We start from the raw sequence: 12851 nt of genomic DNA on the forward strand, positions 1-12851 counted from the left end.
GACCCAGGACATTGCCCGGTGGACAAGCCCTTCGCCTGCTCCTATGGGCAGTGCTGGGGCAGCACTGAGGGTTATCCCTCCAAAACCAGCTCTCCACCAAGATGACCATGCAGTGATGCTGTGGTGGCCAGGTCTGGGGGTCTAGATCATGCCAGCCAGCCAGGGCGGCAGGAAGAGGCCAATGGTGCCCAGCAGACAAACGATGACAAACACCCACAGGAAGACACGGTCGATGACCATGGCCACGTATTTCCAGTCTTCCTTCACCTGTGGGGCCAGAGAACCTTCTGAATGAGGTGCCACAGAAGCTCCTTCTCTGTGTCCACTCCCATCCTCAAGGCAGCCAAGGTGATGGTACACACCTGCGTGCACACCTGGACTGAGGTGGCCCTGGGGTGCAGAGAAGTCACCTCTGTTCAAGTCTGGCTCAGAGAGAACTTCGAGGGGGGCTAACCCCTCACTCAGCAGAGCCCAGGAAGGGTGGGTGGGCTGTGAGGGAGTGAGGGGCCAGCAGGGTGGGGTCCTTCTTGAAGCAGTCATGTGCACACTGAATAGGTGAGTCTGCAGCCCACCAACCTCACCAAGCTGTAGGGACAGAACTCAGATCTGTGCCCACTTGACACACCTGTCCACAGGTGGCTGCATTCCCCCTCTGGGGGATCAGGATCTGTGTGTACACAGTGGGTGGGAGGCAGTGTGGAGACTACCGCAGACACCCCATTATAAGCAGGAAAGGTGTAGCCCCCCCCCGATCCGAGATGCCTTTGGGATAGACTGCAAGTAGAGAGAAAGGCTGTCCACCATGAGGGACTGGACGCAGCTTGCACAGGACTTAGGATCTGCAGGCCAGGTGGGGCCAGAGCTGTTTCGGGGAGGGGATGTTGAGGCTCCAGTCAGCATTTTCTGTGCCAGATTTTATGTAACCATGGACTTTGGTTTTAAACCGAACAGAAGCATCATGTTCTAGGGGGCCTGTGAGCAGGCGGCCGACAAAGCCCTGGTGGACCCTCTGTTCCAGGGACAGACTGAGTGGCCTCAGAGGCCACTTCCCTCCACTTTGATGCTCCCTCTTGTGTCCTCACCGCCATCTCTCTCCTGAGATGAAACACATCAGACCAAAGCTTCTGGCTTAAGGCCCTTCTTGTGTGGTTCCTGCTGCCCTAGGGAACTGGGCTCACCGGGTTGGGGCCAGGTTGCCACAACCACAGCACAAACTCGTGGTGCCCAAGGGAGGGCAAAGCCCACCCCACCAGTGGCCACCAGGGGTCCTGGCTCCCTGAGGTCCTGAATAGACATGAGGAGAAGCCCGGGGCAGCCACTTCCAGACTTACCGCGCAGGAGACGTGTGGGGACACCCCAATTCCTGCAGGCCCCAGACATGTTAGCTTGGAGAGCATTGCTGGGGTCCCCAAGACCCCTCATGACACCATAGGTTTCCCAAGCTCCCTAGCTGGCCATGTCCAGACTCTCCCCTGGTGGGAGTCCAGGACTCGGCACCTATGGGAGGCACTCAGTGCCCACAGGAGGTGCTTAGTCCTCGTGGAAGAGATGCAGTCCCCAGTAGAGGGGCTTGATGCCCATGCGAGGGACAATCTGAGACCCACATGCTGTGATGTCCAGTGCACTCACTGGGATTTGGGGAAGGGATAAGTCCCTTCCCACTCACAGGCTGCAGATATCCCCAGGGAACAGCAGCAACTGCAGGACAAAATCCAAGGTTAGTGGCCATGCTCAGAAATGACCACCAAGTCCAGAAGACCAGCTTTGCCCTACAGCCCCACAGCCACCCAGTTCAGCAGTGGCGTTGCCTTGGGGATCAAATAGGCACAGCAGGACGGGTCAGGGCTGCTGTAGGGTTGCCTTGCACTGCACCCCAACCCCAAGCAGCTGGGCTGCCACTACCCTACTCTGTAAGGCCCATGCTGACCGCTCACTTGTCTGAGCTGAGGCAGTGATGTGTGCGGCAGGAACTTACCGAGAAATCTGTGTCCTCCGCCTTCAGGTGGTCTGCAATGTACTGGACACCCTCCACGGCTCGGGACAAGGCTGGGGACAGGGGCAGGTGTCGACGAGGCACTTTGGTGCCGTGGACTGTGAGTGTGGCATCCGGAGAGGTGGCAGACAGCTCCTTCTTGCATTTGCATTTGCAAGGGGAGGGCTGGTCAGGGGCTGCGGGCTCAGCAGAGTGGGTAGAGGCTGGGGAGCTGGCCACTCGGCCGTTAGCCTGGGCCGAGGCCTCATCTTGGGTGACACAGTACTGGACGCTCCGAGAACGGCACCGGACACTGCTGTCCTCTGCTCTGCTGGAGCTGGGCATGTGCTGGACACTCAGGGACCTGGCCTTGGCCAGCCCAGTGGCCTGGGCACTGCTGGGCAGGTGTCCAGGGCCAGGTGAGGGGCAGGCACTGGTCTTCCCAGCCTCTGTGGGCGGGGGTGGAGGGGGCTGCTCCGAAGGTGGCTTGACCGGTTCGGCCAGTGAGACACAGAGGGACGCAGAGGGTGACGGGTCCCGGGCGCAGAAGCCAGGCTGGGCCTCCGGCTCAGGCCAGAAGCGAGGGGCACTGGCCATCTTGTGCATGGACTCGATGAGCCTCCGGCAGTTGTCCTTGACCACGGACGGCCGCTTCATGAAGAGCAGACGGGGCACAATGTCCAGGAAGACCCGGCGCACCCAGGCGGGCATGGTGTGTGTGCGCGGGGAGCGGTGGTGCACGTTGAGCACGAAGACAGTGATGATGATGGACAACGTGACAAAGATCATGGTGAAGAGGAGGTACTCGCCGATGAGGGGGATGACCAGTGAGGTGGACGGGATGATCTCCGTGATGAGCAGCAGGAAGACGGTGAGTGACAGCAGCACGGAGATGCAGAGCGTCACCTTCTCGCCGCACTCGGAGGGCAGGTAGAAGACCAGCACCGTGAGGCAGGAGATGAGCAGGCAGGGGATGATGAGGTTGATGGTGTAGAAGAGCGGCAGGCGCCGGATGATGAAGGCGTAGGTGATGTCAGGGTAGACCTCGGCGCAGCACTCGTACTTCTTGGTGTTGTAGTTGCCCACGGCGTCCACGATCACCCACTCGCCACTCTCCCAGTAGTCCAGCTGGTCCACACGCTGGTGCATGCTCACCAGGTCGATCTTGGCCTTGTCATATGTCCAGGACCCAAACTTCATGGTGCAGTTCTGCTGGTCAAAGGGGAAGAAGGTGACGTCGATGCTGCAGGAACTCTTGTAGATGGCCGGAGGCGTCCACTGGATCCGCCCGTCATGGAAAAGGTGGGCTTTGGTCAAGTGCGTCACTGCAAAGTCCCCATCAGCGCTGCACAGGATGAGGAGAAGCCCGTTACGAGCACACCATGGCTCAGCCCCAAGCAGCACGCCACAGCCCTGGTTGCCCAACCTCTCCATGACCCCACACACCTGCACAGGTGAGCAGATTTTAAACCCTCTGCACACGCAATAACTGCACCTGTGAGCACACCTACCTCACAGGTGAGCACACCACCACACAGGTGAGCAGACTTCTAACCCTCTGCACACCCAACACCTGCACCTGTGAGAAGACTTCTACCTCCCTGCGCCTGTGAGCATACTCACAACACAGGTGAGCAGAGTGAGTCTGGGCATCCCCATCACTTCCATGACCTCACACAGCTGCACAAGTGATCAGCGCAGCTCATAGAGGGGCACCCTGGGACCTGACATCCAGGGTGACAGTGCACAGGCTTGGACAGAACTGTCTCAGGTCACCATCCCTGCTGGAAGCCTTTTCACAATTCATGTGCTCTTGTGTATATATAGCAGTTAACAGGGCCTTTGGCAAAACCTCTGCAGAAGATTCTAGCATCTTCGGTTGGCTGAGCTTCTGCTCTCTTTAGGCCCACCCTTCCCTTCTGCGTGGCCCTTCTCTCCCTGGTAGCTGCATCCCACCCAGAGCTCACTTTGTCAGCCTGGCCCCACAGTCCACCTGCCAACATTTCTCCAAACCCAACCTGGCTGACCTGTAGCTCTGATGAGGCCAAGGCTGCCACCAGGACTCAGCATCGAGCATCTCGTTTCTGAACTTGTTCCCCGTGGCTGATGCAACACCCATTCAGCCGTGGCCCTAAATTTCATTGTTCCCAAAGACTCTAAAGGAGCCAGCCATAGGTCTACCTCAAAGGCCAGGACCCCTCAGGGCCCCCGCACAGAATTGGAACTCACCTCTTTGGACAATTGGGGCAATTGGGCACCAGCCTCATCTTGGCCAGGGTCTGCCCTGCCCCTGCCTTCACAGCCCCAGCCCCGCTGTGTGCAGTCTGCCAGCAGCCTCCAGCAGCGCTCTGCAGGAATGCTGCCCATCCACCCTTCTACTCAGCCTTCTGCTCCAGACCCAGTGAGCACTCCCTGCATCTCAATGAGGCCAAGCCTCCTGGTTGCAATGGCCCAGCCCAGGGAAGCGGTGTTCTCCAGGCGATGATGGGGGGGTGTGCACACACATGCACACATGACACATACAATGCACACTCATACCAGCATACACACATGTACACAAAGACACACTTCCACAGGCTTTGGAGCACGCATGTACATACAAACACACCCACCACATATGTGTACACACATGCATACACTCAACACACATATATTTATGCACACACACATGCACACTCACACATACTTCTTTCCACATACTTGGGAGCACACATGTGCATGCAAACATCCCCACCAAACACATGTACACAAGGGCATGTATTCAATGTGTACACACACACACACACACACACACACACACACACACATTATCCCACAGACTTTGGAGTATGGGTATGCATGCAAACACACCAGCAGATACATGCACACATAGACACATACTCAATGCACACACACACCTACATGTACATACGTATACATCATTCTGCAGACTTTGGAGCACATGTGTACATGCAAACACACCCAGCACAGGCATGTACATGTGTGCACACTTGCATGTATTCACAAGCACGCACACCCCCCTCCTCATCCCGCAGATGCTGGAGTACACAGAATCATGTTCCCGCTCTTGGCCCCCTTCCCGTAGCTCCACCACTCTGGACTCAAAGCTTTGAGGCTCAAATTAAAATCCACCCAGCAGGCAGCAGCCCTGAGCTTAGATATTTTGTGGGAAGCTGGGGGCCTCAGTTAATGAGCAGTGAGAAGTGGCAGCCCCAGCCACCCTCAGATCAAGTGGAAAGAGTGGAGTGTTCCAGAGGGACCACTTAAGGAGATAGTCCATCTCCACCCCTCCTTCTCGTCAGTGCACTGCTCACCTCACCCTCAGTGGAGCTCACAGCACCACCAGCTACAACACACCTCTCCTCACCTTGTCAGACTCGCTCTCATCCTTGCCTCTGGGGTGCCCCCAGAGGACCCTGCCATCACGTGGGCCTCTGAACTTACTGCCCACCCTGTGGCCTCACTCTCACCCCACCAACAGCTTCTAGGGAAGGGGCGCTGAGGACAGCTGGGCCCACCCGCTCCCATGTCCTGGAGCCTGTGGTCAGTCCTGCCCAATACATTGCCACAAAAGGGTCTGTAGCTGGAGGCACTGGGCTCAGGGATGCATATGACTTGCCATGCAATCTGTGCTTCCCTGTCCTCTGGAATTGTACCCTGAGAAAGCCAACCTTGGTGAGGGTCCCCAGGAGGGCAAGAGGCCATGTGAGGCCGGGCAGCTGCTGCACCTGGAGGGAGAGGTAACTTGGCCATGCTAGCCCACCAGGAAGATAGTTCCCCTGACCTGTGACCAGGGCCCCGCTCACTTGAGGCTGGAACACTGTCCTCCCCCACCTCTGGGGCAGGGGTTCTGGACTGTGGGCAGCAAAGGCCAGAATGAGTGTCCATCTGAGGTGCCCTAGAGTCAGCAGAGCAACGGGCTCTTCTCACTGCCCAGCTGCGGCTGGCTGACCTTCACCACTCCTCCTCTGCACCAATCACCATGCTGCCCACGGCCTCCTTCTTGGCTGCTGGCTCCAGGGTCCTTTTACCCTTATGTCCCCAGGTGTCATCACGCGAGAGCCTTAGACCTGCCTTTTGCCAGCATGGTCCATGCAGGAAGGGAAGACCAGGAGGTGAGCCACTCCTGCCTGGCAGCCCGAGGTGTCCTGCCTAGCTGTGCCCCCTCCCTGCAGATTCCACTGCCCTCAGACAGCACAGATCTCAGTGCACACGGGGGAGAGGCAGAGAGGCAACAGGGACCCCTCGTTGGGGGAGGGGCTGGGATGCCTGGGGAGAAAGCCGTCAGTGGACAGTCACTCACTCCGCCAACCCTCCTCCTCTAATGGACCAGGAACCTTCTCAGCCCCTTTCACAATGTGTCCGATGCCATTACCAGAATCAATTAAGGGAAGAGGCCCATCTTTTCTGATCAAATAGGAGTGTTTGTAGGTCAGGGATTCCCCAGGGCCCAACAGGGTCTTTGTGTAGGAGCCCTTGGGGCTGCAGCGTGGGGGAAGGGCACAAAGCTAATCAGGAACTCAAGCATCTCTGTTCAAGACACCTCAGTGCCCACTGCCCACCAGAAACTGGGAAACTCAGGCCAGCAGTGACACTGAGCGGTCGTTCCCCTGGTCTGGGACCAGCAATGGCACTGGGCAGTGGCCCCAAGTTGGGGACCAGCAATGATAAGATGGCAGCAACTCTGAATGGAGGAAGACCCTGGAGGGACACTGTGGCAGGGGTACTAGGGCTTGGGGACCACAGTGACACTGTGGAGCTGCCCTGTGTGGGGGCCCAGCAGCCCCGAGGAGCAGCCTCCAGTGCACCTGGAGGTGGGGAGGCAGAGGGGAGAAGGGTCTGCAGCTCTGGTTTCCAGGGTCCCTGGCTGGAAGTGGTTGGACAAGAAGGGCACTCGGCAGAGCTCCACCCTGCATCCACGTCCCCGGGGGTACAGCCCCTAAGGTCTCAGGTCCCTCGGCCATGCCTGACCCCCTGCCCTCCTGTAAGTCCTTCACAGTATGGCCCTGGTCCCATCTTGGTCCAAGCTGAAGGGCCCACACTCACTTGTTGTAGAGGACGATGTCTGGCCTCCAGATGAGCTCCGAGGGGATGCGGATGGATGTCACGTTCTCGAAGTCGGCTGGGTCCCAGCGTAGCTTGTAGTCATGCCACTCCTGGGGGGCAGTGAGGGGACAGTGGGCTCTGCCACTTCCTGTTCCCACTCCCACCACCCGTGGAGGCTGGTGAGGAGGGGAGGAGGTTAAAGGGTGATGGGTACAGGGAAGGGGACAAGAGGAGGAGGTTTAGGGTCAGGAGGACAGGGAAGGGGTCAAGGTTGGAGCTAGGGCTGAAGGGGCAGGGCTTCCACACACCTGCTTCACCCACACGTTCGTGGTCATCATCTGATTCTTCTCATCCTAGGTCACAAAGCAAGGAGCCACACTGAGGTTCCCTCCACACATGAGGACCCTCCTGTCTGACCTGGACTTTCCTGTCCACAGCCCCAGCCTTGGGTACAAGGACTTGGTAAAGGTGTGGGCCATGCACAGTGGGTGGTGACAGTATGAAGGAGACCAAGGGGATGCGGGGACACTGTTAAGAGGCATGTACCTGGCAGAATGGCTGAGAAGTCCCCCAACTTTTCCAGAAGGAAATCAGGGGCATGGATCAGCTGACTTCCCAGGCAGCAGGCTAAGGGCGGTGTGGGAAAGGCCAGGGCTCCACTCGGCCCCTTGCAGGGGACAGCAACAGAAGGGATCCCCTCTGCAAGTATGCTCCAATATGAGCGGGGAAGGGTGGGCAGAAATCAGGCAAGGGACAACGTCCTCCACACGGCTGCCTCTCAGCTCGGGAGTCCCAGCCTTCTTCATCAGCCCCCAGACCAGACATGAGCTTCTCAGGAAAACCCTCAGCCCAGCGGAGTCTACCACGGTCAGAGAGAGCAGCATAGCATCCAGACAAGGACTGGGCCTGCTTGAGAGCACACATGAACATCTGTGCACACGTGGGTGTGGGTGTATGTGGACCGGTCATTCTGTATACATAGACATACATATAGGCATATATATTTGTGTACTGACGTGTGTGTACGCATGTGTGTGTATTTGTGCAGCTCTGTGCTCACATGTGCAAGCACATGCATGCATGCATGTCTTGTACACATGCGTGTGTGTGCACACATGTGTGTTGTGAGTCTGGCTTCAGTGCCTGCCCTCCTAGTCAGGGTTAGGAGACTGTGCCCACCAGCTTCCTTGAGCTCTGCCCTTACATCTGCTCACCAGCCACGGCCCTGGCATCATGTGCTACTTGAGGACGTGGAGGACTGAGTGACTGCAGAGCGTGAGGCCTGAGCTGGGTCACAGAATCTGAGCACCTAGATCCTGCTCAGCGAAGTCTCATGGCGCTCAAGGTGATCTGCAACAAGAACACGGCCCCAGCCAAGCCTCCAGGCCCCTCAGAACAAGCTTCAAGGCTCAGGGTTGCAGGACCTCAAACTCAGCCACTTGACCTTGTGAACCCAGGATATGCCACCAGGACTCAGCATTACAAAGGCTGAGGGATGGTCTTGTAGCTGAGGGGTGCTGACCACAGTCAGGCCATGAGTGGACGCAACAGTCACCTCTTCAATCCCTACATGACCTCATATGACTGGACATGGAGGAGGGGACAGACTGGCCCAGCACCTGCCTCTGAGCCACCAGGGGTCCAACAGAGGATGGCCTGAGAGTAGTCTGATGCCCAGCATGGGCAGCTCGGGTCATGTCCAGCGTCTAGCTCCTTGAGTCACTCACACATACAGGCTGTGTGCTTTCAGGGACAAGATCTTTGCCCATGGGGTCCTGTCCAGCTCTTCCACCCACTCCCATGCTCCCCTATTCTGTATCGGGAGCACAGGTATGCAACTGGCTTCACTGCCCTCAATCTATCACAAGTAGGCTAGTGGAAGACGGTGACTGTTAGGGTGCACGTGTGGTCTGCATGTGTGTGCACAGGCATATCTGTCTGCACTAGTGGGCAGGTGTTAGCGTGTGTGCACATATGAGCCTGTCTGTGCTAGTGTGCACTTGTGTTAGTGTGTTTGTACACATCAGCCTATCCGTGTTAGTGTGCACACACGCAGGTGTTAGTGTGTACACACACATGAGCTTGTCCGTGTTAGTGTCTGTACATGGTTCTGTTAGTGTGCATGTGTGTGCCTGCCTGTGTTAGTATGTATACTTGTGTCAGTATGCATGTACACATGTTTATGGGCATATGTATCTGTGCATGCATGTGAAAATATGTTACTGTCCCTGTGTTAGTATGCACACATGCATGTGTTGGTGTCCATGTGTGTGCAATTGAGTGTGTTAGGATGCACACTACACCTGTTTCCATGTGTTGATGTATGTTTGTGTCCAGTGTGCATCTGCATGCATGCATATTCCTTTTTTCATGTCTGCATACAAGTGTGAATATATATATGTGTGTATATGTGTGTGTATATATGTGTGTGTCTGTATGTATATATACATATTTGTTGTTGTTATGTGCCATTGAGTCGCTTGCGACTCATAGTGACCCTATGTACAAGAGCCCTAAACAGTGCTCTGTCCTGCGCCGATCTTACTATCTCAAACACACCTATCCCCATTACCCCAGTCACTGAATCGATCCATCTCATCAAGGGTCTTCCTCTCCTGCACTGTCCCTCCATCCTCCCAAGCATGAAGTCCCTCTCCAAGGACTGGTCCCTCCTTGCAACATGCCCAAAGTATGTCAGATGAAGCTTCAGAATCCCTGACTCTAAGGAGCATTCCGGCTTCACCCTCTCCAGGACAAACCTGTTTGTTCTCCTAGCAGTCCATGGTATATTCAACACTCTTCTCCAGCACCACACTATATATATATACACATACATATACATATATATACACATTATACATACATACACACACACATATATATAAAGAGTGTGTGTGTGTGTGTGTGTGTGTGTGTGTGTGTGTGTGTGTGTGTGTTGTGTCATCTTTTATGCAGAGGTACACCCAGGAGTGGCTTTGCTCTACATTGTAATGCTGTGGGTTCTTGGGCAGGCCATTCCTGGAAACTTGAGGCTGAACATTCTCTGGGCCTCAGTCTTCCAGACAGACCAGGCCCCTGGTTGGGGAGCGGGTGGAGTGGTCTGGTGTGCATCTGGAGGGGTGAGGATGCAGAGAGCAGACTAAGAACTTTGATCAGCAGCTCACGGAGCCCTGCTCTATCGGCAGCCGGTGTCTGCAAACTCAGCAGAGTTAATCAAGCCGACAAGCCCTGTACTGTCCCTGGCTGTGCCCTAGCCAGGGGCACCTACAGGAATGAGCACAGCATGTTCTAAAAGGTCTGGGGGCCAGCTCTGGTCACAGCTGACAGATGAGGCTCTGTGTTGGCCAAGTGCACACGCATCCCTGTAGGGGGTCAATGTCATATCCCCACACCTGCAAGAGCCCACAAATGTCACCCTCAGCAGAAATGGCAACATGAGCGCTATCAGCGGTCCCCCCCTAGCAAGTCCAGTGCCAGCCAGATGAAGGGCTCCTGGAAAGAGGCCCCTAGCAGGGCCCAAGTGTCCGGGCAGGGTCCTAGGAGAGCATTGAGATGGGTTTGGGAACATCCACAACTCCTCCTGGCCCCAGGACCCTGGGATGGGGCAGCAGCCCTGAGCTGGCAGCTCCCAGTGTGGAAAACCCAGGTCTTTCTGAGCTCACAGCCCATCAGTGTCCCTGGCAAGAGGCCGCTCCCTTCCCTGCTGCCTGGGAATCACTCAGACTCAGGCTGCTTCCTGCCCAGATGGAGCTCAAGCTCAAGGCTAGGACTCTGTACTGCAGGGACCTCAGAGCAGTGTCCTGCTCCTGGCTGTGCCTGGCAGACCCTCCACAACTGGGGCAACTATTGTCTGCTGCCCCCTCTGGCCCTTCTGGGCCCAGGGAATGATCCAGTCTCTGCTCAAATCTGATCAGGTTCAGGCTCAAGAGCCCACTATGCTCAAGGCCCACCATTCTGTGGCTAGTACTCAGAGGCAGGGATCCCCACCCCAGCCCAAGGGGCTTCTTAGCCCTTGCCCAGTATAGACAGCAGACCTCCCAGCAACCTCCTCGCTCCTCATCACAAAGGCAGACAGCCCACCTGAGCCACACCAGACCCACATAGAGACATCGGGAGCGGATGGTGGCATCACCCAAGGCCTGCCCCTGGCCACTCAGCATTATTTGCACTAACACTCTGGCTGTGGCACCACACAGGTCACTCTCAGGGCTCGCCTCTTGTTTCTGGAGGCTGCAGTTCTGGCCGACTGATGACCTGTAACCTGAGTGCTTCCATAGAGAGGGAAGAGGGGACTGGCCCCACTCATGGAAGCTGGCTGTCCTGGAGTCTGGGCCACAGGGCAGCAGAGGAGGCAGCCCTGGGACTGAACAGCCTGGGGAGATGACAGCAGTGGTCCTTCTGCTCCTCTGTAGATGCCCTGTCAGCCTAGGCCACCTGCCAGGCCTCCTCTGGCCACTTCTTAAGGTCCATCAGACTTACCACATCGATGAGCTGGGCGATAGACAGGCCAAAGCGGACCAGGACCACATCTGAGATGTTGGCCACAGGCCGGGACCACTTGTTGTAGCCAGAGAAGAGTTTCCGCAGCAGTCTCTCCTCGGCATGGGCCCTGGTCTCCACATGGCTGTGAGCTGGAGGTGAGGATGTGGGCTCAGGCACTCATGGCCCTCAGACTCCCCTCTATACTCCTGCCTCAAGCCCTTTGCACATGCCACCCTATCTTCTCACTCTTCTACACTCAACCTGCTCCAACCCTTTAGGATCAAGGCAATTTCCTGGGGAGCAGGATCGACCCAGACCCTCACTTGACCTTCCCCTCCCACTTCTCCTCAGGCCTGTACACACCTCCGAGGAGGAAGAGCATCCCTGGCCTGCCAGCTGAGGGGTGTCTGTAAGCCCGTAAGTGACCTCTGACTCTCAAACCTCCCTTGCAGGAGCCCCCCAGCTATCCTCTCTGCCTGAGGAGGAGGGAGCAAAATCTTGAATGGAAGCTAGGTGAGGAGGGTAAGTGGGATCAAGGAGGGAGAGCCTGGGGGAGTATGGAGCGCAGGAGAGAAGGATTGGGGCCAAGGGCAAGAATCCCTTCCCTGAGGTGCGTGGAGGGAGAGCAGGTATCGTAATGAGCATCCCCCTTCTGCCAGGGAAGCCAGAGCCAAGAGCAAGCCCCTAACACAGAGCAGGCATGGGGGAGGGGTTTGTAGGGCGATCTGGCTGGCTGGGGGCTTGGCAAAAGGCACCCCGCCTCTGCTAAGTTTCCCAGCCAGAAGTCCCACCACCGCCCACCTGGGTCCCTCCCTGCGCCCACAGCGGGTTTAACCCCTTCATCGCAGGCCCAGCCCCACCCCGCCCGCAGTGGGACAGCCAGTGCGTTTCAAAGCGGGGAGTCTCGTGGCCGCCCCGTTGCGCGCACCCGAGGCTTGGGACCGTGGCCAGGATCTTTCTCTCCTATGGCTTCGGGGATCTGGGCTGGCTGCACCGGGCGAAAGGGGCCCCGCCAGCGCCCCGCGACTTACCTGGCAGGAGGCTAGCTCCAAGCAGCAGCAGCAGCAGCGGTGGTGGTGGCGGTGCTCCGGGGATCCCGGGCTCCATGGTGCACCCGGTGGCTCTGGACACGGGTGGCTTCCGCCTCCACCGCACCCCTGCTCCAAGGCCTTTGCGCCCCCAACTTCCAGCTCTCGCCCCGCGGCCGCTCTGCCCCACCTCTCGGCCGCCCCTCCGCAGAGCGCGGCTCTAGGGCCGGAGTAACGCGCCGTGGGCTGGCGCAGCCCCTCCAGGACGTGCCGGCTCCAGCCCGTCAGGGAGGAGCGACGGGGGAGGTGGACAGGAGCGACAG

The 12851-nt window shown here is 57.4% G+C and overlaps 1 protein-coding gene across 1 annotated transcript; it reads right to left on the bottom strand.

Annotated features, from left to right (window-relative positions):
* Window positions 1-141: 141 nt before the first annotated feature.
* CHRNA4 (cholinergic receptor, nicotinic, alpha 4 (neuronal)) lies at window positions 142-12607 on the bottom strand. Its single transcript, XM_006896881.1, has 6 exons — window positions 12532-12607; window positions 11498-11649; window positions 7327-7371; window positions 7019-7128; window positions 1976-3317; window positions 142-267 (listed from the first exon to the last, which is right to left on the bottom strand). Exons 1-6 carry the CDS (start codon window positions 12605-12607, stop codon window positions 142-144), a joined length of 1851 nt encoding a protein of 616 aa, XP_006896943.1.
* Window positions 12608-12851: the final 244 nt, after the last annotated feature.

Source organism: Elephantulus edwardii, unplaced genomic scaffold (genome assembly GCF_000299155.1).
Source record: "Elephantulus edwardii isolate Elephantulus edwardi_28Jun2011 unplaced genomic scaffold, EleEdw1.0 scaffold00193, whole genome shotgun sequence".
Classification (NCBI taxonomy): Eukaryota; Metazoa; Chordata; class Mammalia; order Macroscelidea; family Macroscelididae; genus Elephantulus; species Elephantulus edwardii.